The sequence below is a fragment of the Poecile atricapillus genome, chromosome 11 (assembly GCF_030490865.1).
Source record: "Poecile atricapillus isolate bPoeAtr1 chromosome 11, bPoeAtr1.hap1, whole genome shotgun sequence".
NCBI lineage: Eukaryota > Metazoa > Chordata > Aves > Passeriformes > Paridae > Poecile > Poecile atricapillus.
The window spans coordinates 7,744,150-7,770,354 of record NC_081259.1 but is presented as its reverse complement, the minus strand read 5'-3'; the positions used below and the strand labels follow the sequence as shown (position 1 = coordinate 7,770,354).

At 48.6% G+C, this 26,205-nt stretch overlaps 1 protein-coding gene across 2 annotated transcripts; it reads right to left on the bottom strand.

The window, feature by feature from the left end:
• Positions 1 to 948: 948 nt before the first annotated feature.
• On the bottom strand, positions 949 to 25,948 carry ACAN (aggrecan). 2 transcript variants are annotated; one of them, XM_058846694.1, is made up of 18 exons: positions 25,879 to 25,948; positions 24,979 to 25,350; positions 24,146 to 24,320; positions 23,489 to 23,616; positions 22,613 to 22,906; positions 20,377 to 20,916; positions 19,710 to 19,884; positions 19,158 to 19,285; positions 18,752 to 19,045; positions 18,398 to 18,589; positions 16,436 to 18,277; positions 15,083 to 16,375; positions 6,946 to 7,059; positions 4,099 to 4,257; positions 3,664 to 3,746; positions 3,195 to 3,339; positions 2,456 to 2,638; positions 949 to 1,037 (listed from the first exon to the last, which is right to left on the bottom strand). In XM_058846694.1, exons 1-18 carry the CDS (start codon positions 25,946 to 25,948, stop codon positions 949 to 951), a joined length of 6,276 nt encoding a protein of 2,091 aa, XP_058702677.1. The 2 variants fall into 2 exon arrangements, with proteins under 2 accessions (XP_058702677.1, XP_058702678.1); XM_058846695.1 differs by lacking the exon at positions 6,946 to 7,059.
• Positions 25,949 to 26,205: the final 257 nt, after the last annotated feature.

Here is a 26,205-nt window from a genome sequence, read left to right as displayed (position 1 = left end):
GAGAGCTGATCAGGGAGGGCAGTATCCTACTCCAGGGTCCTTCTTCAGCGGGGGCTTGAGACATCCTTCCCACCTCCGTGGTCCCTTAGGTGCTGCCTAGGGCTGAGCCATTCCTGTGTAGCTTGGAGCACCCTCTTTGGGTTCCCCTTTCTTCCTTTTTGCCTTGCCATGGGAGACCTCTCTCCTCCCAGCCCACCAGACATCCCTCTTCCCTAAAAAACCAACACTGACAAAGTGCCCATTCCGATTTAGCTTTCTTTATTATTTATCATTCTTTCAAAATAGGATATGTTCAAAAATATAAATAGGTGCAGGGAACGCTGGTGCCCCGCACGGTCCCCTGGCAAGAGCACGTTGTCCTGGGACGGGCGCTGCGCCGCAGAGGGGGCAGTGGGGAAGCAGAGAGGAGCCACAGCCCCCAGCACCCGGATCCCGGGTCTCAGCATCCCCTCTCCTCCCTCCTCCCACAGCTCCTTCCACCTCATCCCCCCGGCCCTCCCCACCCGTCCTGACGTGCTGCAGCAGTAGAAGGATTCTGGAAAAAAAAAAACAATAAAACAAAACCCCAAAAGGTGCTGTTCACCCTGGAGATTAAATAACAGAAATAATTACATTGTTCGTGGATAAAATCAGGAAAAAATAATCATCTTTATTATTTAACTTAACCCCCTGCCCTTTGCAAACCCACCCCCCTCCCTGTCCCCAAAGGCACAAAGATAATTGGAACCGGACGGTTAGTAAAAATGCTGAGATCTAATTCGTTTTGCTTTGGTGCTTGGAAAAACAATTTTTTTTTTATATATATACACAAAGGTGGGTTTGTCTTTAATATATTTTTTTTTCCTTATATGACAAAAAAGCAACAAGAAGAAGAAGAAATCGACTCTGTTAATATAACTGTTCCGTTAAAAATCTCTCTCTCGTTCCCCCTCGGTCTCTCGCCCCGCTCTAATGGGTGGGTCTGTGCACGGCGCTGCCGCTGGGTTTCGACCGGCTCCTGGGGCTCCTCTTGTATAGCCTGCGCTGGTAGCTGGAGGCTGTGGAGGAGAAGAAAAGGCACCTTGTTGGCAGGAGCCGGGACAGAGAAGCTGCTTGTCCCACGCTGGCCGCCCCGGCCCCTGGCTGCCTGGAAAAACACGGGCAGCCGCAGGCAGCGCTGCCCGGGGGCGGCCGCGTGTGCCCCGGCGCCAGCCCGCCCGCACCGCACAATCGGCCCTTCTCTCGCCCTGCCCGCGCCCTGCTGCACCCAGCGGAGAAGGTGCCCGGGGCTCGGCGAGAGCCTGGGCAGGAGCATCATCTCCACGGCTGCTTGTCCCATCCCTTCCCTGTGCCCAGCCAGGGTGGCAACTCTTCCCCATCTCACCCACTGCCCTATCAATCCCTAAATCCCCAGCCCCGATATGCAATAGCAGTGGGATGTGCTCAGGGCACAGGAGGGGAAACAGCCCCGTCTGGCTGGCGGGGACAAGGTTTCTGCCTGATCTTTGCTGCCAGTCTCCCTGGAAGCTGGCGTACTCTGGTGCGACAACTGCGGGAGGGTTTTGGTGGAAGCAGCAAAAGCTGGTTGGGAGCAGACCCGGTCTCTGATCGCTGGTGGTCCAAGCCAGGAGCAGCCTGCAGCTCTCCAGACCCACAGAAGAGCCAAAGGAATCAGCATCTTGCACCAGGGAGCCACCCACCCTTGGACACCTCCTCCTTTCATCTCCTCCCTGGGGCAGAGGTTTGTCCCTTAAGCCCTTATCTGCTTTCCCTGGCTGTGGGACCATTGCTTGATCTGCTTTATCTGGAATTGCCCAGTCAGACCAGAACCTGGCAAGGAGGCCACTGGACAGATGTGATTTGTCTGAGGCCAACAAAATTCTTGGGAAGCTGCAGGCAATCAGGGATGGGACAGGGGTGTAGGCAGGCCTGGGAGTGGGCTGGGACATCAGTGAAAGAAGGCTGACTGCCATCAGCTGGAGGCCTGACAGGAGCCAGGAACCCAGCCCTGTGCCTTGGCTTGTATCTGCTGAAGGACTCCTGTGTGCTCCTGCGACAGAGGGACACTGAGGAAGGGCTTGGGGCCCCATTGCTCTCCCATCCTATTCTCTCTGTTGATGCAGTCTGTGCCAAAACTCACCCTTTCAGAAGCCATTCATTTTTCTTTCTCTGAGTAGCCTGGGCCATTGGTAAGCTCCTTGCTGCCCCTTCCTGTCTCTGGAGCGGGCCCTACTCTGCCTTTGTGGATCTCCAGGGCAGTCCTACAAGCCAGGCTTCGTGGTACACACCTTCCCCATGTCAGCTCCTATGGTCCCATCACAAGTGAAATTTCCAAGAAGTCAAGGGAACCATGGTGTTGCCTTCTGCCCGGCTCAGAGCTATCCTGCACCCTGTGAGATGATGCCCTGCATTCCCAGCTCCTTCCAGCTGCAGGGAGGCAACAGCCCTAAGCAAAGGTAAAGGCACCAAGACATACGGTTGAGGCAGGATATCCGTGGCTCCTCCCACTGCCCGTTGGGCTGGCACCGGATGGTGGGCACGTGGCGCTGGATGTAGCCTTGGTCGCACTGGTACCGCACCATGGAGTTTATTTCATAGCGCTCCTTCTTCCGACCGAAGGTCCTGGCATTCTCCACCGCAGGGGGGTCCCCGCAGGCCACTGTGGGAGATGGGCAGAGATGTGGGGAGTGAGTGAGAGAACACCCGCCTGGCTGAGCAGGCAGCTCACAGCCAGGGCAGGCTGGGCGTGCACAGCCTCATCACTCCTCCGTGAATAACACCTTAACTCCCTTTGAGATTGCCTCTGTCCCCAGAGCTTAGGGGCAGGGGGACATGGAAATTTTATGATTTGAAATTAAGCAAGGGTCTGCCTCAGTGCTGCACTCCTGCCTCCTGGAGAGGCTGTGAGAGCTGAGCGTCACAACAGCTGCCTGTGTCTGTGGGAGGCCACAGAGCTGGTGTGTGGGAGTGATGCTGCAGCCAGGGTATGACTCTGCCTGGGGATGTTGAACCTTAATGGCTTGTCCTATTTATTTTCAAGTCCTTGTGAAACTTTCTCCCAGAGCCTTGGCCAACTTCAGTTTCTAATTCCTTCTATCTCTTTGATCACTTGTTGCAGTAACAAAACCCGCATTCCTGGGCCCTGGCACTCTGCTCCAGACCCACAGCCACCTACTGAGTCCCCCATCCTTGCCAGTATGGCACAGGCTGCTGACCTGTTCCTTTCTTGCAGGTGAAAGGGAGATGATAGTTGCAGGGAACGTCGTTCCATTCGCCTTTCTCGTGCCAGATCATCACAACGCAGTCCTCGCCCGCAGAAAAGAAGTTATCGGGTTGGTTGGGCCGCCAGTTCTCGTATTGCTGCAGAGAGAGGATAGTCCTTCATCTAATGAGGCCCTGGTCTCTCCTACTCCCTCCTTCATCCTCACTGCCACCTCCCTCATGCCTCTTTCCAGCAGAGCCCGTGGGTTGCCAGCACTGCCCCTGCAGCAATTATTGCTGTTGTGAGGGTGCCAGAGACCCAAGCAGCTTTTCTAGAGGCTTGGAAAAACCTCTAAAATCCTACAAAGTTTAGGATTGCCTCCACTCAATGCCCAACCCAAGCATTCTACATGTGAGCCCTGGGGCCCTTCCCACTGGCCCCCAAAAGCTGGTGCCTGCTCGTGCTCTGGGCTCCAGGCTCACCAGGGAGTGCCCGTCAGACCAGCGGAAGTCGTTCTCCACAGCTCTGTCACTGAGGCCGATCCACTGGTAGTCCTGTGCATGACCTGGAAGAGCAGAAGGGGGAGAAAAGAGTCATGGCTGTCCTACACATTGCTGCAAGCATTTCTTTGCCTTCTCAGCTGTCCCCAGCCCTGGAGCCCTGGTAGCCTTCAGCTACCTCCCAGTCAGAATTCCCTGATGCCATTTTTCCTTACATCATGTTTGTGGGGAGCTCCCTCCCCACTCAACCTGCCATGAACATGGGTGCATCCATACAAGGATGAGGCTTTTTTGGGATTCATATGAGCACCAGTGGGGCAAATGGTGGTTTTTACACCACTTTGGATAAATCTGCCTGTAGAGTCAGAGTCCAGTGGTTGGACCCATGCCCAGTCTTAGGCTGCCCTCAGCACTCACTGTTCACAAATTCTTGTTCCTCTGGGGTGATGATACTGCTCAGGTGGGCTTGATGTTGTCGGCATCTGGTCTCTGCATCCATCCAAGTCTCCCTTTCTTCAAAGTGCCTGTAGCAGTGGCCCTGGAACTTGGTCCAGCCTTCCTCACAGTTTTCCAAGTCTGAAACACACAGAGGGGGGATGAAAAGGAGTTGGTGCACATGTCTGAAAGCTTTCAATTCACCTCTTAGCAGCTCATGCTCCCATGGCATGGGACAACACATGGTCACTTTCACTAAAAAGCACACTCTGACACAGTTGCCTGTAAGAATTCCTTGGGAAAATTGTCAGAAGGCATCCAAGACACACAGAGAGGGCAGCCTATGTGGAAGGCTCTGTGTCTGCAGTGACACAACCAGTACTACTAGAAGGCTTGAATGATACAGACTTCTTCCTGAGAAATTCAACCCCTGTGTAAAGTTCCTGAAGTCTGCTTTTGAGGAACTAACCAAGCAAGAACACCTCTCTTCCCACTTGTGCTGGCCTGCAGAGGTTTCTTGCTCTGGAAAAAACCCTCCAAACCCCACATCCAGATGTCCAGAATCAATGCATATGTGTTGAAAATGAAAGAGGAGACCATCAGGTTTGGGTGGTTCCATCACTTAGTGTGATTCTGGAGCACTGGAGGAGAAACAAACCAACGAAAATAGGTGAAAAGAAATGGAGACAGAAACTTACCATAGTGGAGAGAGAGAATTAAATCTCAGTGAAAAAGCTTGGAAGCTGCTAAAGAAGTACAAACATTTCTCAGCTTTTCAGAAGATTTTTTAACATCTGAGAAATACTGAGGAACTGAACACAACTATTAAGAAAAAAAAAAAAAAAACACAGATGGGGGAAAGTAGAGAAAAATGGAGAAACCACCAGAAAAGACCTTCAGTAGTTCCCACGAAATGCAACACCACACATCTGTCTGCTACATGTGACTGAAGGAAATGAAATGTGTTTAATCTCAGCCTTTCAGATGCCTCATCTACCATCTTTTCTCAGGCCCTTGCTGTTCTGAGAGTGATGGGCTTCCATGAACCTTCCTGTCTCTCTCCCTTTTCAGTAAGGTTTTCTGTACTCAGTTTGTTTGTTAAACTTGGTAGGTCAAAGCACTTGTCACTTTCAGTAATACTAATTCCTCCTAATCCACCTTTCTGGTGTTCTTCCAGCTGGACATTGCAGGCACTTCATAGATGTTGGAGTGGTTGGTCATTATTTGAAACATTAAAAGCATTTCCTGTCTTCTCCAACAGACTAAATGGATTATCTGGAAGTAGGTGAAGCTCTAAAGATTCTTGAGTTTTGCAGGCAGATGTCTTGCAGAAAGTTAACAGAGAACTCACTCTGTCTTTTGAAACTAAGACTTCTTTCCAGCATCTTTAATAGCACCCCTTGTCATCACAGACTGGGGATGGGACAGCACATGATAAAGAATCTCAGCAGGCCTTTTTCTAGGAGAAAGGCCATGCTTTCCTACATAACTTTTTCTTACAGGTGAATATGACAGCAATTTTCTTGGAAAAGAATGATGAAAATCTTGTTCCCTGGAAAGGACACTTTCATGCTGACAAAAGGGACTGTGTGCATTCCTCACCTACAGTGTCCTGTAGTTCTTGGAAACCAACAGCAAGGATGGTCTTCCTCATTGGAATATGAAGATTTATATTCCACATGTGTTTTGGGGCATGGGCTTCCTCTTGCATCTCCCAGGCATGAGAATCCATAATTCAGAGAAAAGACAAAATTAAGTCTGGCTTGGATGAAACAAGATCATAAGCAGGGTGGAAAGTCTCTGGCTGGATTCCAAGGATCTTCAACAACAGGTATCATGTGTGGGTAAATCGAGAACTGATGAGGTTGCATTGGAAAATGGATGTTAAGAAAGCACAATTCCTGCCCAGAAGGTCCAATGATCCTGAGCCTTCTCCTTATGGTCTATTCCATATGTTCAGATTGGAAGCAGAAAGAGATGTGGAGAAAGGGAAGGAGAAAATCCAACATATATTATCATTACTTATGCCAAGGTGAAAAAGGAGATACTGCAACCTTATTTCTCTTTGGTTTGAGCAAGGCAGGAGAGCTTCCCCTCAGCTAAGCTGATAAAAGTTCAGACTTCCATCAGCTTTAAGGAAAAAACTCTTTTTTTTTTGCGTATAGAAGCAAGTATTGGTGCAGGTCATAATGCCTAATTTTGATGGAAATACAGGTTGCTTCCCGTTTTCTCAAAGATACATTCCCTGCTGATTTTGCTACAGGAAGCCACGTTGTGGGGATGACAAAAATGTCATGCTGTGTCAAATCAGTGGAGATTCCTGGAGTGAATGATGCTTCTCTCAGCTGCATCTTCCCCAAGAGAAACACAATCATTTTTCATGGCTCAGTTGAAGCACTCTTCCACAAAATTCCAGTCTAGCAGAAAAGGTTTGCCTGGGGTGAAGATGCACTCAGAAAGTTCCCTACTGTTACAGAAGAACAGAAAGACCCTTGACCCAAAGAGACAGCAACTTCTATCAGCATGGTTATGATCTGTGTGGAGCTTGACCAGAGACACTTAAAAAGGAGAAAGCTGAAGAAGACACCAGAAGCTCCTGCTTAAGAATCTTAGAGGACACGGTGCTGTGAGGAACAAACGTATCAAATTAGATACGCAAAAGCCTCAAAGCTTTTCCCATGTGTGTTTGAGGCTGCTGTTAGAGGTTAGCTCACTGAGATGAGGGCAGCACTGACAGGAGCACTGGGGATCAGCTGTTTTTTGGGGGGTAGTGTGGGAACAAGGTGGTGCAGCAGTTAGTAGGATTAGCTGAAGCCAGGGAGGCCGTACCGATCTCACACAGGTCCCCTCCGTAGCTGGGAAGGCAAAAGCATTTGAAAGAGTCGATGCCATCAACGCAGGTGGCTCCATTCAGACAGGGGCTTGAGTGGCACACATCGGTGTCTGCAAGAAATCAAGGGCTTCCATTAGGGCTCTGGGGGGCAACTCCACCAACAGGAGAACTTGTTTCCTTGCTTGGTTAGGAGGGAACATCAGTTGTTTTGGGGGGACTTGGGAGGGTTGTATTTCATAACATACTGCCACTGCTGCAGCGGAAGAATGAAGGCAAGAGACCCAACCCACCCTACAAGGAAGACATTGGTTTTCTGATGGTTGAGCACCACTCTGAAGATATCAGAACAAAGCTCAGCAGGATGTATCCAACGCACTGGCTGTGCTAATTCTTCCTGGTCCGCTGCCTCTGCCTGATGCATCAAACGTGCAAACTTGTGTCTGTGTCTCCACCAGCTAAAGGTCTATGAGGAAGAATGTGGAATTCCTCCATAAGTGATGGAAGCATCCTCAAATAGATCTCTATCTCCTAACCAGCGGTCCTGGTTGTCTGTCCTCACTAATAGTTTCCTCTTAACCATAATTTAGATGAAATTTCTTCTTTGTGAAGATGAAGAAAGTGCAGAGAAGAAACAGAATGGGTTCAAAGGTGGTTCAGAGCCCCTCAACTTTTTCTCTTTGAGGATCTTAGAGCTTGCTATGGGTGCTTATTCCTTGGTGAGGGATCCTGGAGTGCAGTGACATTTTCTCCAGACCTGTCCCCACGATGTGCTCCTGTTTGTGATGAGGGTGGAAGAAGCTGATACATCTTTTCCAGCTATGGACTCCATCTTGGTGGAGAGAGCTTTGGAATCAGAAGGGTCATTCAGAACAGAAAAGATTTCAGATATATTCAACTCAGAAACAAGGAGGAAGACCAAGGAGGAAAATGGGAACACATCCACGCAGGTTGAGTTAAATGATGACTGGTTAGATCCTCATGTGAGACAGCGTCTTTCACACTCAGGAGAAATGTAAGTGATGACTAACACTCCATGCTCTTCTTGTGGATGGCAGGGTTAGTGAGGAAGCATTCAAAGAGGATAAACATGCTGGTTGTGGAAATAGCAGAGCAGAGCAGCGACTCCCCAGGATCTGTGCTCATCTTCTGACTGGGGTATATTTGGTTGGATATTGTTTTCTTGGAGCTGAGGCCCAGCTGCTCAGCGTCCCCAGGCACAAGAGAACAGATGGGCGTTATACCCCCTGTGGCTGTCTAGTGACTCAGTGGCCAAGGTCTGATACGTCATCTAAAAGCTGACATGTTCTGTAATGTGCCTAAGTGATGGAAAAAATCCTTTCTGACCTTGGATGGTAAATCTGTGTGTGTTTTGGAGCAAGGAGATTGTCATCTTTACTCTAAGCTGTATCACGGTGAGCAGTGAAATCATTCCTCAGCATGAAGAATGAGGCTGAAGAGCCTCTAACGCAGTTTTGCAGTTCTTCTCTGAGAGAGGGAATTTTTCACTCTGGATTGCCCTTCTAAATCTCACAGAAGTTTTTGGATTTCTTTGTTCACTGCAAAATGAAGATAATTCTTGTTTCTATGATACTAGTAAATACTTTGAGACTTTCCAGAACAAAATGGGAGTCATAAGCCTAGAGGAAGAATAGAGGAGCTGAATTTGGCTGAGTATTGCTTATTAGTCACACTTGGAGTTCCTAGAAGATAGAGAGCATAAAGAAGAACGAGGTATCCTGAGGGGTGTTTACAACTCAAGAGGCCCTTTGGGCTTCCCAACAGCAGTGGCAGCAGAAGTTCATGTTGATTCCAGTGGGCTCCAGCTGAACACGTAAGGAAAGGCTTTCCTTCATTCGTCAGGCTCCATGAAGTGGAAAGAACACTGCAGAGGTGGGAGCGAAGCACTCACAAGAGCTAAAGCTGAATGTTTAGCAGGGGATAATGAGCCTTCAGCTGTCTTCGGCCCTGTGGAATAAAACTTGGCGTGTCCAAGATCTCTTCTGAGATGCAGGAGACCTGCTGTGTGCTGCCATCCCTAGTCTTGGAGGAGGGGGGAGCAGGCACACATGTGCAAAGTCGTTGCTACAAATTTCCAGCTGGGAAATAAGTCTGGAACAGAGTTTTCTTTTACAGATATCACATATAATATGGTTGCACATATTATATATGGAGTAAAAACAAATCTCTGATTATAATATATATGTTACATATCTCTCCATACCTATACATATATATTTTTATATCTAACACGTAGAGAAAGGATGTGTACTTGTAAGTAATGTTGGAGAAACAAACAAATACAAGTGAGACACAGGCAGATTTTTTCCCCCAAAATTGTGTTTCAAATGGCTGGAGAGAAGATGTTTTAAACATGTGATGATCATAATAAACACAAAACGCCCCTTCAGCCTGGTGGGCTGCTGAGGGAGTCACCCTCTCTCCATCTAGATGCAGAACCACCTCACCAAGCTCATACTGGAAAACTCAAATGTATCTGTCAGGCTGGAGAAAATGTTGCTGATTCTGGTCCTCCCAGAAAATCTGGATCTCAGAGATTCAAGAAAGGTCTAAATGGTAAAACTGGCAATGACGTTGCCTCTGGAAATCCTGGCAAATTGGTTTGTGGGTGTTTCTAGGATAAGGCATCTAAGCCACAAACACGGTTTACAGGAGGTGAGAACTCCATTAAAAAAAGAAAAAATTCCATCTATCGCACAACACTTAGCGTTTGGTTTTTTTTCATAGCCTTTTATATACTATAAACGTGTCTGCTTCCACATTGTTTCGAGCTAGATGAGGTTAGCAAATCACTGCACACCTCTTCAGCCAGCTGCAAAGCCTGCAACACGCTCGGTGTGCCAGCTCTGCTGAGCACGGAGCGAGCCCCCACCTCCACAGCCTGCCAGGTACCTTGACACTCAAGGATTTAGACACCAGCTATTTATTTGCTTGGCTGAGCAGTCATCCAAAAAGTCAGCTCTGCTTTGCGATGCAGCTCAAGTGCTTATCAGCTGACAAGGAGACAAGACCACTGCTATTATTACCCCGAGCTAACAAAGGACAGCGCTAGTCGAGGAATGCAGAAGGGAGGCAGCCCTCTCTTTCAAGAGCTGCAGCTGTAAAACAAAGACGGGGAGAAAATGCCTCGCGGTGCCAAGAATAGGAAACCCAGTTAGAACATGTTATTAACTCACTTCTTGAGGATAATGCAGAATTAGCAATTCTTCTACACAGGGTTCATACTGCACTTAATATTGCCCAGAAGTTGCAAAAATTCCTCAATTCTACTGTCACAATAGTTTCTATTTTTTGCTACTAACAGGACCCAAGGTCTAACTTTTAGATCCTTTATTTTTTAGTAAACCAATTAAAATAAAATGACCAATGTAAACTAGATCTTGCATCTGGAAGATGTAAACTGTTGGCTGGAGAAAGCAAGGAGAGTTACACAGCTGCAACACTAAGTTTGAATTTGTTCCACCATTTTCTTCCTAAGACTTCTTCTCCATTGCCAGAGATACACTATATTTAGCCAGAATAATTTTCTTTTGGTGCAACTTTAAACAAGAGAAGTATTCTTGTCATTGTTGTCCATGGCAGTGGGAGGTTTGAGCTAGATCACCTTTAAGGTCCTTTCCAACCCTAACCATTTTATGATTCTATGATTCTCCCAATGCCTTTGAAAACCTTTTTTTGTACTAGATCATGGAAATTGGAAAGAGAAACCTGGAAGAAATGAAAGAAAAATTGATTGGTCCTGGTTTTGCTCAGAAGGCAAATGACATGTAAAGCTGAGCCTGCAGTGTCAGTGGTGAGAAGGAAATGCTTTTAAAATTCTTCATCCCAAGCTGAGACAACAATACCAGAAACAATGGTACCATTTCCTAAAACAGCGCAGTCTGTGCATTTGTCTCCATGGCTGCCTATATGGAAGATGAGCAAGAACATCCATTAAACAAGGTCAGCTTTGTGCTGAAAGCAGCTACTGAGGAGAAGCAGCTGGTGAACAGAGAGGATGCTATCACCCAAACCCTGAACAAACTGTAGTTTCCCTGAAGCTGTGAGTAACAGGTTTAGTAATATATTCTATGATATTTCTATATCCTCATGGTTTTGTTCTACAGAGCAGAAAAGGTCAGAGAGAAGGGCAAGGCATTTTCAGGATGCCCAACCGTGCCTGTTGTGCCCCTTACCCTTTCTTTATAGGCCTCCTTGTAAGTGCAATTATCCAAAAATCAAAGACCAACTAGATAATGATCTCCTAGAGATTGGGGAAAAAAATCCAGGTACAAATTAAATTTGCTTTTCAGAGTCTGCTGGGAAGTTTGAACTTCTGATCTGATAGCTCAAACATCAAAGGAAAACATTGGAGCAGTTGTAGGGTGACTCACTGAAGAAAAGAATAGGAGGAGTTGGGGAAACCAGTTCTCTCACATTTTAAGTTAAATGCTAGTATTGAACATCAAATAGCCAGCTACTGACTTACAATGAGCAATTAAGTCATTAAAATAATCAACTATAATAATTGAACCAAAGCCTCCATGCAACAGAAGGGGCAGGCATTACTATAGCCGTAAAAAAACCCTCTATTTTACTAGAGACCATCAAGTTTCCAGGAGGATCTGTTGACCTGCTGGAACCTTCAATTTGTCCAATGCTCTCATGGAAGAAGAGCTCAGGAAATTTGGATATCTCTATCTCCAAAATATTATGTAAAATATTATGTATAAGTAAATGGACATGTAAATAACACTAGTCCAAGACTGCAGGTTACCTCTGCAGAGGAAGGTTTTGTTTAAGCAAATTAACTCCTGATGCAAAGCAGAGAGTGTGTCCAGGAGACATCAAATCATCTGCTCAGCCACAAAGGGTCTGTGCCTCTCAGCCAGGACTGGGACCTCCATCTCCTTCTTGAGAGCATAATTTGCATTCCACATTGGGTGAAACATTCTGAATCAGGTGAATATTCTCCTGACTTTTTTTCTGGATGATTTTCTCTGGACCAACAAAACTCAATCTCTTGGACTTCCAGGTTGTGAAGTATGAGGAAAGCCCATTAAGACCTTTCCTCGTTTGTATTCTAACTTTCTGCTGTGTGAGGCCATATGCAGTAGACTTCATGGACTTGTTTCACCAGAGACAAGCAAAACTTAACATAAAAAGATGCCATTTCAGCACATTTCTCTTTCCCCCCCACAAATGGAGTGAAGTTTTTAAGTCACTGACTGGTCTGAGAGCTCCAAACCACAGCCTTGCACTGAAGTGCCAGCATGTTTTTTCAGCTAATAATTATTTGTCTTCAAATACTACCAGAAGCAAAAAGAGCTGCTGAGTGGGCAAAACCCTGGGTGAGGAAGCCAAGCCTATGGACAATTCTTTCAGCTTGTGGGGTTCCTGTCCTCATGAAGGAATCAAATGCTGACTAAAGACATGTACATCCACAGCCTTCAATTTGGTTAAATGCTAAAACATACTGGCACTCCAAGTGTTAATCCTTGGTCTTCTGGCTCTGGCTTTTAGAGATACTTTTAGGCTCCAGCTGAGCAGAATAATATCATTCTTCTTAAATCATCCCAATAAATAGACTGCTGGATCTAACTGGAACCCTCCAACAACAGGGCCAGAGGGCAAAATCCACATTTCTTCCTGTTCCTCACTCTAAGCTCCTGTAAAGCTGAACCAACTTGACCCATGCTTTAATGTCAGTCAAAATCCACTGCACTGCACCCATTGCACCCTACAAACCCTAAGCACAGCACAAGGCATGCATATTTTATTTGCAAGAGCTAAATTTCAAGGCTGGGAAGCTTCAAGTGAAAAGGCAGCCACAACATAGGAAACGGCATTTTGGGATCCAGCCTACAGTTTTTCCTTGTAGACTTTCCATGTTCACAATCCCCAGAACTCTGTAAAAAGTAACAAACCAAAAAAGGAAACCTAGGATTCCTTTCCTTTCTTTTTTGTATTTTTCTTTTTTTTTTTTTCCCCTTCTTTTGTCATCTCTTTGCTGTAATTCTCTAGCAGAGGTTTGCCTTGTTGTAGGGGTGTTTTGAGTTCATGGGCAACAAACTTTTTTTACACGTGGGTGAGCTTCCTTCATAACCTGTCCAGGACTGCATTTTATATTGTAGTAAAGTTTACCAATAAAAAGAGAAGTTTGACCCTAGAATATCTTCACTGGTGGGAGTAGCAGCCATACACATGTTCAAGCCCATTTCTAATTTATAAAGTGTTCAATTAAACTTCATGCAGTGGTTGCTTACCTCTTGCTGTCTCCTGCTAAGCAGCCCCAGCTGCTACATTGTCCTCTCTGTGACTTGCAAATACACATATTCCAATTTCAGAACATTTTTCAAGATTCTTCACACATGAGCTGCTGAACACATGGTTTTCTTTCAAAATACTTCACAAAAATGTTGGCTAACAAATGGTCTGAGGAATCTGGCAATCGCCTTGTGGTTAATTTTTAAAAAGAAAAAGCAGTGGAATAAAATTCGTATTTTGGGGCCAATATTTTTTTTTTTTTTTTTTTTTTTTTTAAATTTTTACTGAGCCTCACTGGCTTCCTTTTCCCCCCTCAATGCTGCCTTTGCTGGCTTATTTTTGTCTCTGGGCTTGGATGTGGCCGTGGGCATGGCCCAAAGCAGGGTCTACTTTTGCAAGAAGGGTTTTTGGGTCCATAACTCCTGTAGCACCCTGGCAAGCCCTGGGTGCTGTGCCAGGCTGGAGCAGTGCTGCGGGAATGACCCTGCTGATCTGCCCCCAGCCACTCCTGCAGCAGCATCGGGAGTGCAGATGTGCCGTGAGCAGGACTGAACAAAGGTTTGTGATTACCTGTGCTCCCAGAGGGAGAGAGCACAGGGAAATGCTGTGACTCATTGGAAGCACTTGGGGATGGAAATGACGTTAGAAAGCAGGCTGAGCTGCACAAAGCCCTGCACTTACAGACCCTTACTGAGTCCAGAGTATGACCTGAATGCTGTCAATTGACCCAAAAGAAGCAGTTTAAGAGGTAACGTGGGAAGGGGTAGAATTGATGACCCTTTTGCCAGAAGGAAGTGAGCACATCTCTTTGCACATACATTTTGTACTAAAGCAACGTGTGGCCCTACATGAACATGTGGTCATTTGAGAACTGAGCACGTTCAGGACATTCACACGGCAGCACAAACACTGATGCCTTTCCAATGAAGCTTGTGCCTAGGTGCCAGCTCCTGGTGCCAGCAAAGAGAAACCAATCTGTGTCCAGGGATGCTTCAGGACACCCTGTGTTACCAGGACTGGGCATCTCCCTTGGCCAAGAGGCACAGTGTCTTGCAACTTGTTTTTTTTTTTTCTCACTGCGGTGCACTAATGCTTTCACAGCATGTGAACTCTTCTCAGGAAATGCTCATCAAAGTGCCACGGAGTGTTTTCACCATAAATGGTTAATCAGGCTGAAATATTGGGCCTGTTTGTACTTGGCAACAAGTTGGCCCAACCAAAGACAGAGCACTAAAACACTAGAAAGGCAGGGTGGAGGGAAGGGCATTTATCAACAGAGCTGACAAAAGCTAGTGATGCTCTGAGCATTATCTCACACGTTTATCCCATTGTAGCTGCAGAGAGCAGCATAAGACACAGACCAGAGGGTGGCTACATGCTGAGCAATAATTGGGGCTGTAGGCAGCAAGTCAGCCCAGCATGGAAAGATAAACAGACCAGGACTGAGACTAGCAGTCCATCTTCTCCAGCTTCTCAGCTGCATGCAGGGTGGAAAATTGGCAGGTGGAGCCATTCTATGGAACTTTGGAACAGTCTGCCCAAGGAAAAGGTTGAGTCACCATCCCTGAGGGAATTTAAAAGACATGTAGAGGTGCCACTGAGGGACACGGGTTAGTAGTGGACTCAGTAGTGCTGGGTTAATGGTTGGACTCCAAGATCGTAAAGGTCTTTTTCAACTTAAGCAATTCCATGATTCTGTGATCATGACCTGTGGAAAACCCCATGTTTATGGCTTTCCATCAGAACAATGTTCTGCTCAAGTCTGCTTCTGTGTTAATGTTCTCTGATGTATAAAAAACCAAAAAAAGTGACAGCTATGCCCCCTCCTTGCTTTCCACAAAGCTTTCCCTTCCATATGAGACACATTACCTTCTGCAGTGGGTCCTAATGCGTCAACTGCTTCTTGTGAGACTTGGGGCAGGGCAGCAGTGGTGGTGGCCAGCAGATGGGGATTGTCTGGAGCAACCGCTGTCTCTGTCTCTGGTTCTGGCACCACAGGAGGGGAAGGCTCCATTTCAAGCTGAGCCTCTTCAGGGTTCCTGAGTCCCTGTGTTGGTTCAACATCTGGAGTCCTGGTACTAATTACAACGTCTGGGACAGAGGTTTCCCTCGAAATGCCTGAGATAGAGTGTGTCACAGCTCCAGATGTTGCATCAGGAATCTCTTTCTCCTCAGGAGTACCAAAGGGCTCCCCACTGGCCAAGGATGTGGCAGCTGTTTTGATGTTAGCAGCAGGCAATGCAGATGCTTCCCCACTGGTTTCATGGACCGTGGATGCTTCTATGCTGATCTCAGGAAATGTCTCACCTCGGGCTTCTTGACTTGTGGGTGTTCCTATTCTAACTTCAGGAAATGCAGATGTTTCCCCACTGACTTCTTGAACCGTGGATGTTTCTATGAAAATTTCAGGATAGGCAGATGTTTCACTCCTGGCTTCTTGACTTGTTGGTGTTTCTATGCTAAACTCGGGGAATGCAGATGAATCCCCGCTGATATCATGGACTGTAGAAGTTTCTATGCTAATCTCAGGAAATGCAGATGTTTCACCTCGAGCTTCTTCAACTGTGGATGTTTCTATTCTAATTTCAGGAAATACAGATATTTCACCACTGGTTTCATGGATTGTCGAAGTTTCTATGCTAATTTCAGGAAAGGAGGACATTTCCCCACTGATTTCATGGACTGTTGAAGTTTCTATGCTGATTTCAGGAAACGCAGAAGTTTCCCCACTGGTTTCATGGACTGTTGAAGTTTCTATGCTAATTTCTGGGTAAGCAGATGTTTCACCCCTGGCTTCTTGATTTGTGTATGTTTCTATTCTAATTTCAGGAAATGCAGAACTATCTCCACTAATTTCATGCACTGTTGAAGTTTCTATGCTGATTTCAGGAAAAGCAGATGTTTCTCCACTGGTTTCGTGGACCGTCGAAGTTTCTATGCTAATTTCAGGATAGCCAGATATTTCACCCCTGGCCTCTTGGCTTGTGAATGTTTCTATTCTAATTTCAGGAAATGCAGACGTTTCCCCACTGATGTCTTGACTTGTGGATGTTTCTATTCTAATTTCAGGAAATCCAGATGTTTCCCCACTGATTTCTTGTATTGCGGATGTTTCTGTGCTACTTTCAGGAAATGCAGAGGTTTCCCCACTAACTTCTTGACCTGTGGATGCTTCTATGATAATTTCAGGATACCCAGATGTTTCACCCCTGGCTTCCTGACTTGTGGATGTTTCTATGAAAATTTCAGGAAATGCAGAGGTTTCCCCACTGATTTCTTGAATTGTTGATGTTTCTGTGTTAAATTCAGGAAATGCAGATGTCTCCCCACTGATTTCATGAAATGTGGATGTTTCTGTACCACTTTCAGGAAATGCAGATGTTTCACCACTGATTTCATAAGGTGTTGATGTTTCTAGAGCACTTTCTGGCAGTGCAGATGTTTCTCCACTTAGTTCACCAGATGCAGAGGCTTCACCACTTGGCCCCAAACTATAGGGAAATGTGACAGTATCCCCACCCAGTTCTTGTGACACTGTTGGTCTTGTCACCATCTCTACTAAATCAGAAGTGACTAAAGTGATTCCTGGAAGCCCTGAGGCCTCCCCACTGATATCAGTCACTGTTGAAGACTGTCCACTTAGATCTGTGGCTCCAGAAAAGTCTCCACTGATGTATGGGATTCCAGATGGCTCTTCACTCAAGTCTCCTGCCCCTGAAGGAAACCCACTAGTCTCCACAGCTCCGGAACCTTCTCCAGATAGTCCTCTGTCTCCAGAAGTAAATCCACTGATTTCTATCATCCCAGATGGTCCTTCTCCCACTTCTTGTGCCACTGATGTCTGTGTTACAGCTTCCACCAAAGTGGTATCCACAAGAGACACGGTGGGAAAGCCAGAGGTGAGTCCACTTTCCTCTCCAGACAGCAGACCACTGGTGACATCAACTCCAGAGACGTCTCCACTGCTGTCTGTCACTCCACTCGGGTAACCGCTCATCTCCAGCACTCCAGAAACACTCCCACCAAAATCTACATCCCCAGAAGGCTCACCACTGATGTCTAAACTCCCAGATACCACGCCTGATCCATCTTCATCTCCTGAAGGCAATCCACTGGTTTCCAAAGAGTCTTTTGTTTCTGCTCCTATAATTGGCGGGGCTGTTGTCACTTCCCCCAAAGTGACATCTACAAAGGTAATGCCGGAGGCCTCACTGCTTCCATCAGTACCAGAGGTAAGGCCACTCAGGTCCACCAGGCCACTGGTCTCATGTGTTCCAGATGTTTCTCCACTGGCACCCAGTCCTGAGGGCAACCCACTAAGTTCAGCCCCTCCTGAGGGCAGCCCACTGAGCTCCGGTACCCCAGAGGGCTCCCCGCTGGGCTCAGCTCCTGAGGATAAGCCTTGGATTCCACCACTGCTGTCCCACTCAGAGGGTGGGAACCCTGACAGATCTCCTTCACCGCTGACTCCAATGGACCCTTTTCCCTCCTCTCGGCGTTCTGCCACTGTTGTTACAACTTCCACTAATGTGGTATCCACAAGAGAGACAGTAGGAAAACCAGAGGTGAGTCCACCTTCCTCTCCAGACGACACACCACTGACTAGCTCGGTGCCAGAGATTTCTCCACTCGCTCCAGAAGGCAGCCCGCTGCTTTCCACTTCAGATGGCATCCCCCTAATTTCTGGTATCCTTGAAATAGACACTGATATCTCCTCCTCTGCAGAAGGCAGGCCGCTGGTATCAACAACAACACCAGAAGACACACCAATCAGGTCTCCTGAGGGCAGCCCACTTTCTCCAGGTGGGAAGCCACTGGCATGCAGGTCTACCGATGGTGATCCGCTCTCTTCAATCCCCGAGTGGTCTCCAGTGAGTTCAATAACTCCAGAAGTTGGTTCTCCAGTTGTATCTGGAACTCCAGGTACCCACCCGGATGCTGAAGATTCACCACTGACTTGATGCTCTCCAGATTCAGTCCCCTCCCCTGACACCTCGCTGATGGAAGCATTGGTACTTGTTTCCTCTGGTACTATGGTAGCTGAAGGAAAAGCAGATGGACTCACTGGAAAAGAAAGAGCAGACAAAGAGAAGGAGTTGGGAAAATTATTTACAGTTTGTGAGGGTCCCAACCCTACACCACCAGCCCAGCATGACACAGGCTACAAGGAAGCCCTGAACCCACCTGAGAAAAGTGACACATCGGTTGGAAAGACCTCTGTACCCCAGGCTGTCTGATTCTCAGGTTGAGTGGCAGACTCTGTCTCCACAGTCACCTCCTCTCCAGAGGGCACCCCCTCCACTCCAGGGATCACTTGTGTTGCCAGCACATCTTCAAAGAACGGGGTGACCCCCTCCTCCTCCACAGGAGGCAGAGCTGGAACAAAAAGGCATTGGAGGGAGTTTCCAAAAATTCACAATCCAAGATGCTGGTGAAGTGCCTCACTCAGAGCGGCACCCCAACATGCCCAGCCTCCCTTTTGAAACCCCTTTCCCCGAGGAGGCAGGTTTCTGTGCCCTGCAGGGGCTGGGAGGGTACCTCTGAAGCAGAAGGCGTGGTGCCGGGACAGCGGGTCGGGGAAGCCCGTCTGGTTGTGGTGCTGGTACACGGTCCTGACGCCCGGCGCGTCCCCACCGCAGGCGGGACGGGGGCTCACGATGGGGTAGCGCAGGCTGCCGTCGGCCAACCAGCCCGCGTAGCACCTGTCCAGGCCCTGCTTCCAGGCAGCGTGGAGCTGGCCAACAGAGGCCAGCGTGGCATTCTGGCTCTCACAGTACTGCTGGGCTTCTGGGAAGGTGAACTGCTCTGGCTGGGTTGCGAAGAACACATCGCCTGAGGGATGGGAGGGAAAACACAGGTGAATTCCTGCATCCCAGACAGAGGTGGAGGTGAGGAGCACGTTTTTTGCTCCACAGCCGTGCCCAAGGGACAGGGGAGGATGTACCCTTGAGCCTGTCGATGTAGCAGTACACATCGTAGGTCTCCGAGGCCGGGCGCATGCCGTATGACCGCACACCTGGAGTGTTCTCTTTGTCTCCTATGCAGTTATTTCGGGGATTCACAATGGGATACCTACCAAAATAAGGAAGAGAGGAAGTAATCCAAGGTCAACCTTATGTAGCCAGGACCGAAGAATCTCAGTGTGCTTGGGAGGGGGACATGAACTCTTCACTGTTTGAGGTGCTCAGAGCCCCCAGTGTGACTTGGAGACAAATCCACTTACAGCTTGAGGCAATAAACACAAATTTCCTGCTACTCTTCCTACACATCAGGAGGGCTCACTGGTGCAAAATATATACACAGGTTAGGAAATGAGGAAAAGAAGTGGGCAAGAAGGCATCTATTGGCCACTGAATATTGGCCTGGAGAAAATTTTGAGTCAGCGAAGATTTCGATGTTGATGAGGAGAGCAGCAGAACAAACCAGAGCAAAGCCTCAATTTCATGGCTGAACAGTCATTTTGAAGGGTGCCTTTCCCAGGTCAACGTAACTTTACCTGACTGTCTGGTCCCGCAGCCAGCCAGCATCACACTGGTCAAAGCCAGCCTCGTAGGCAGCCTGGAGCTGCTGGGGGGTGGCGATCACGGCGCTGTTCGCCAGGCAGGCCTTCTGGGCTTGGACAAAGGAGAAGGCATATCTGCTGGTGGCCGCACGGTAGTGAAACACCACACCTGGGGGAAGAGAAGCTGTGGTGAGACAGCAGGTACAGTACCCCCTTGCACTGAGATGCATGACCAGAAATGGTCTTCCAAAAACCAGTGCAAGAACCAGGCCCTCTCAAACCCCTTTTGATGGAAATGCCTCATTTATCGAGCCCTGCTGCCACTGAGGATGATGTTCTGGGGATCTCTTTGGCCCTCCTCTAAGGTCTTCTTGCCTTGTCTTCCCCCTCCCCTGGAGTCAGGTGGATATTGAAGAGCAAAGTGTGACCACTGCAGCCCAACCATCAGCCAGCTGAGCCTTGGTCAGCACATGATGGGGTGCCCCACAGCCTTCTCTTCTCCTCTCCTGCTCCACTGTGATGGAGCTGCTCAGCCTGTCCCTGACCCCAAACAGGCCTGTGCACCCCCTGGATGCCCTCTGTGATGGCAGAAACTCAGGCTGTTTTCAGCTGAATGGTGACCTCTAGAATGAGCTGATCCTCAGGCTTCTTGGAGTCCTACCTGTAGGGGAGATGGGCTGCTCGGGCAGGTGACCGGCGCCGGGGGCAGCTGTCACTCGCACAAGCTGATCTTCCGCTGTGAACGCCAAGGCAGACTCCAGTCCTGGGGTGGCAGTCACCCCTGTGACCTCTTCCAGCGAGCTCACCTCTGCTGTTTCAGTGGCACTAGCAGTGCCTAAGGCTATGGTGGTGATGGCAGTGCCTAAATCTACGGTGGTGGCTTCTTCAGGTACAGTCCACCCCGTGGTGCCATCCTCCCTGGTCACATTTTCCTCCTCTGTGGCAGGTGTCTCTACTGTGACAGCGCTGGTGAAGAGGTCGGGCAGGGCAGTGAAGCTCTCGTAGAGCCTGGTGGCGGTGGGGGTGATCTCAATGGGCTCCAGCGTGGCAATGCTGCCGCGGGCCTCCTCCTCTGTGGCATTGCGTGACAGAGGCAGCTCCACCTCAGTCTGGGTGACGGTCTGGACAGTGAAAGCGCTGCCCAGCTCGCTCCCTATCTCGTCGATGAACTGCCCTGGGACCAGGCTCTCAATGTCGTCCCCTGCATCAGGACAGAAAGCAGTGATCAGAGAGGATGTCAGCCTGATGAGGTGAACTGCACCGGTGCTGCCGCCAAGAAGCAGCTGGGCACCTCTGGTTCTGAGAGGATAAAGGAAATCGTGACAGTTCGTTAAAAGAAATGGTTTTCCTTCCTCCACCGTGGCTCTGTACAACGCCTGAGCACGGAGGGCATGGCCACGAGGCCACCTCGTGCCCCAAACCTGGTTAATCAGCGGGGACACTGCCCCTTCTCCTTCCCGGAAACACCTTGCCCATATCCAGGTCTGTACTGACCTCTAGTGCCTGCTGCAAGGAAGTTAAGGTGGACGGAGGGAGCCGGGGAGCTTGGATAACCTCCCCGGCAGATCTGTCTGAGCCGTGGGAGAAAGACAACTGGATCCTCACACTCAGTGTGTGAAACCTCAGCAGGATTGCGCTCTCCTTCTGCCCTGCCCAGGTGATGACTTGAGAAGTCATCCCGTATAAGCATCCCAAGCCATTGCCAGGACAGCCAAAGCCACTTGCGGTACCAAACACATTCAAATAGCTCCCACTCTTCCCCTTCCAAATCACTTTCCTGCCCAGGTTACATCCCTTGGGTCTAGGAGAACATGTTTAACATGGCATCGAGCAGCTCAGCTGACAAGGACTGTGTTTTGCAGGGCAGCATAAAACAGAAGTGTGAGGGCAGGTAAGGGAGGGATGGATCACATCTTGGATGTGCAGCAAGGCAGGTCTTGGCTGGGGAGGGGAAAAGTATGAGACAATGCCTGGGTTTTCCTCTAATAATGCTTTCCCTGCTCTATTTCCAATTCAATTTTACTGCTAGTTCATTTTAGCCAGTACTTTTCAGACCTCAAGGGTTTCAGAGATTTCTATAAGGATGCTCAGACAACAACTGATCATATGCAGCAGTTTCAGAGGCAAACCCTGAGATAACCAGAAGGCTGTGGCTTGGTGGACCAGTCTTTAGCTTGGCCATATAACTGGTTACCTCCATGGGTCTGTGAGATGTATCTGGGCACAACAGATCCGATCAGAAGGGTTTCAACACGTATTTTAAAATATTTTTATTCTTTTAACCATGGCAATGCTATTTGAATGTTGGCCTCTGGCTGCCTTGAATGGACCATTTATCACTCTGTTTTCCCCTCTTCTTGCTGCAGGGAGAAGTGTGCAGTTAGAAGAAAGGGACAGCAGCTGGGATGCTCTTCACTTTCTGGGTGCAATTTTAATCCACAATTCCCAGAGACTGCGTCAATCTCAGATTTATCCCAGCATGGAAACTCAGTCACGCATTTGTACCAAATCACATCTCATCACTACACACCTCTTCAGGGTCAGACCTGTTCTCTTTCTCCTTCACTTCCTTCTCCAGCATTCAAAATCTTGTATATGAAGCACCTGAGCTCTGCTTCGTGTCTCCAGGAGAGCTTTAAAAGCAGGAGGGTGTGGGAGGACTGGAGAGACGCAGACACCTCCGCAGAGCCCCCAAGTGCAGGTCAAGCAGCCTTTCTGGATCTGCTTGCTACCTCAACACCAGCAGAGGACTTAGTCCTTTGCCAAACCTGCTTTCTCCCCTCTCCTTTTTTCAAACAAACCCCAACAACGAAGAAGCCAGAGGCTGTCTCTGGCCGGGGAGCTCCTCTTTGCGGGCGTGCAGAGGCACTGGCTCCCCGCAGCCCCGAGGCACTCACCGCTGTAGCAGATGGCGTCGTAGCGCGAGTCGGGGTGCGGGTAGCCCGTCTGGTTGATGTACAGGTACACCGTCCTCACGCCCACCAGGTTGCCCCCGCAGTTGGGCCGTGCTCTGGAGATGGGGTAGCGGACGCTGCGGTCGGCCAGCCAGCCCGCGCTGCACATGTCCATGCCGTCCTTCCAGGCCAGGTACAGCTCTCCCGTGGTGGCCAAGCGCGCTCCCAAACTGCGGCATTTGTCAAAAGCTTCTTGGAAGGTGAACTTCTCCGGGGCGGTGGCATAGAAGACTTTGCCTGTAATCACACCGTCCATTAGCACAGGAATTACCTGTCAATTTTAATCCCAATTCCCTTTCTGTCCCCTTCCCACTCCTAAGAGTCTGGATAAAATGAAGGCTCCTGTGTATTAGGGCTGAAATGCAAGCTCATGTTGGTGACCTTTTAAAGACCAGAAGAAAGTGAGTCTTACAGACCAAATGCAGATTTGAGCAAAGCACACCACACCAGCTGGAGCCACAGGGCAAGGGAGAGACAAAGGACAATTGCAGTTCTGTTGTGCTGAATATTTCAATGGATCCCTGTCATAAGCATGAATGATTGACACATCTGAATGTCACACACTCAAATAGCTGACCAGGCAGGATGGTGTGGACTCTGGTGGAGGTTAGACAGACTCCACCCTCTGTGATGCATTACTCATTTGACATTAAAATTGTCCAAGGTCTAATAAAAAGACTGTACAGAACATCTGGGCTGGCCAGGGTACGAGCTTTTCCAGCTTTAACCTGTCTTTTCTCTATTTGCTGTTATCCAGTCTAGGCATGATCAGGGCTTTGGCTGCTTCTGTGTCTAGTAACAATAAAACCCCCAAATCACCTTGCATTTGCTCTGCATAGCAGTAAACATCATAGGTTTCATCTGGCTCACGGACACCGTAGGTCCTCACTCCTGGAAATTCATCCTTGTCTCCATAGCAGCGCTCCCGGGGCCAGTGGATGGGGTACCTGAGGGAGAGATTGTGGATAAGGAGTGGAGGACAGGGCCCTGGCAGCCACAGAAGGCTGGGAGGGAGCTGCAGAGCACTTCCCAGTGTGGTGATTTATGGATTTTCCCAGGTTATGGGGAAGGGAAAGGAGGATCTGCTGTCCTGCCCTCACTCTGACGGTCCTTGGATCACTGACCAAAGACATCAGGACAAGGTGCCTCGCCAGCGAGGGATGCACAGCTCAGTCTGGGTGAGCCAATTTGTGTATCTTGGCACAGCACTGGTTTTGTTCAGGGAAGATGGAAGATCAGGATGAAGCCATTGTCCACTCAGTTGTCATCACCAGCCAAGGAGGACAGTGGTCACTCTGCTTTCCTGCTAGAGATTCCCCTCCAGCAGAGAATGGCTTGCAATCCACCACCCCCCTCTGCACACCAGCAGTTACAACAGCTGTGATTTAGCAACCATTTTCAGTTGGTGGCTTCATTACAGGAGTCCTTCCCTAACAATGCTGCTGTGGCTTTCTCTTCCCCTGCGTGGCTTCTCACCTGACAGTCTGGTCAGCCAGCCAGCCAGCATCACACTGCTCGTACCCATCCTCGTAGGCAGCCTGCAGCTGCTCAGGGGTAGCAATGACAGCACTGTTCTGGATACAGGCCTGCTTTGCCTTCTCAAAGTTCAGGGTGTACCTTGTGGAGATTGCTCTGTAGTGGAAAACGATGCCTGGAAAAGACAATGGGCATCACTCACAATCACCAGCCCCTTACCTTCCAGAGAAGAGACAAGAAAAAGGCAAAATTAAACCTCATCCTGTACAATCCTGCAGTGGAAGTTGTCTCAGTGTCTTATACAGAAAGCAAAAACCACAAAGAATAGAAGGAGTTTACAAAACTTTTCTTATTTTATCCATCTATTACTAAGACAGGCTTTGCAATATGGCAATGGAAGTTTTCTTCCAGAACAGCCCAATTCTCCAGATGAGGGCATCCCATCTCCTAAAATGTTTGGAAAAAATTAAAGGTCTGATAAGGGCCCCGTTCCAGCTTTACCCGCTTGAGAAGCAGCCCAGTGTATCCAGTACCACCTCCTGCCAAGGATGTGGTCTTTCTGTCTCTGTAACTCACCTTCTGCCAGAAGAGTCATTTTCTTGCCATATTCTGCCATGAGTCATTTTACTGGTTTGTTTAGTCTGCTCCTAGCCTGCTAAAATAAATGCTTGCCCCGTGGTTTCTCCACCCATCACCTTATCTCTGACCTGAGAGAAAGGGCTTATTCCTGTGAGGAGAACACTGCATTCTCTGCCTGTGTGCTTCTTCTTGCTCCCTTCTGCCCTGGCCAAGCAGCAAGACACTGAGAGAAAAGAGCAAGGGCAGGATCTCACCTTTCACCAGGACCTCTATTGTGTCTTGTCTGTCCTCGATCCCGTACATCACTTCACAGCGATAAATCCCAGTGTGGTTGGATCTCAGCGCCTTGATCTCCAGCGTGGCGTCGGTGGGGATGGCGGGGTAGTTGGGCAAGGAGATCACCTCCCTGTACTCGCTGTTGAGCCGGATCTTCCCACCCGTGGCCACCAGCAAGACAACTTCAGTGCCGTTGGAGAGCTTGCTCCATTTGATGCGGGGGGTCAGCATGACACTGGTGTCCTGCTCCTCTGGGATGTTGAAGTAACACGGGATGTTCAGGGAGCTTCCCAGGATAACACGCAGGGGAGACTGCTCAGGTATCTTCACTTCCAGGCCATCACTACTGTCTGCCAGTTCCCAAACAGAGCAATGGTTACGTCAGTAACACATGTAGTGTAAGAATGTCCCGTGTTTCCATATGATCCTGTGCCCATATCTGCTGTGCACACCTGTACCCACATATTCAGACATAACCTTTTTGGTCTAGTCTAGAAAGGGAAGTTATGGCAATGATCATGGCTGCTTTTGAGATTTGGACCAGGGCTGGATATGGGAATGAAGGGAACAAAAGACTCTGCTGCAGCACAGCTCTGCTCATAGCTGCTCACACTATGCGTTCACACCTGATAATGTTTCAAAAGGGAAATGCTGAAATTCTCTCGGTTTCCCCACAAATCTGCAGCTATCTCCCTGGCTTCCCAAGCACCAGAGCAGTGAGAGGCTGTGGCACAGCAACCATCACAACAGAGGAGGAGCCTCGTGTGTGCACAGCACAGATCTCGGGCACACTTATTTCTGTGGGCTGCCCATCCTTGGGGAGGGACCAGAGTGCAGCACATGGCTCAGTCCTGCTTTGCCATGCCCTGGACACGTACCTGAGAGCTCCACACAGTCGGCTGCGGTGATGACTTGCAAACACACAAACACTAATAGTAAAGTGGTCATAATTTACCTGCAAGAAACAACACAGGGAGAAAGGATTTGTGTATGTTCACAGGGAGCTGAGTGTTGTGGATGCTGCTGTGGGGCAGTGCAAAGCTTTCAGCTGCCCCTAAAGCCTCCTACGCTCCTCACACCAACAGGGAAAGCCTGTCCTTGGGGAAGGATTCTGCCTCAAAGTGCCTCTTGCTTAAGGAAATAAGTGCATGAGACAAATAAGATGCTCTGCTATATACAACAGTCTGAAGTGCTATTATACATCA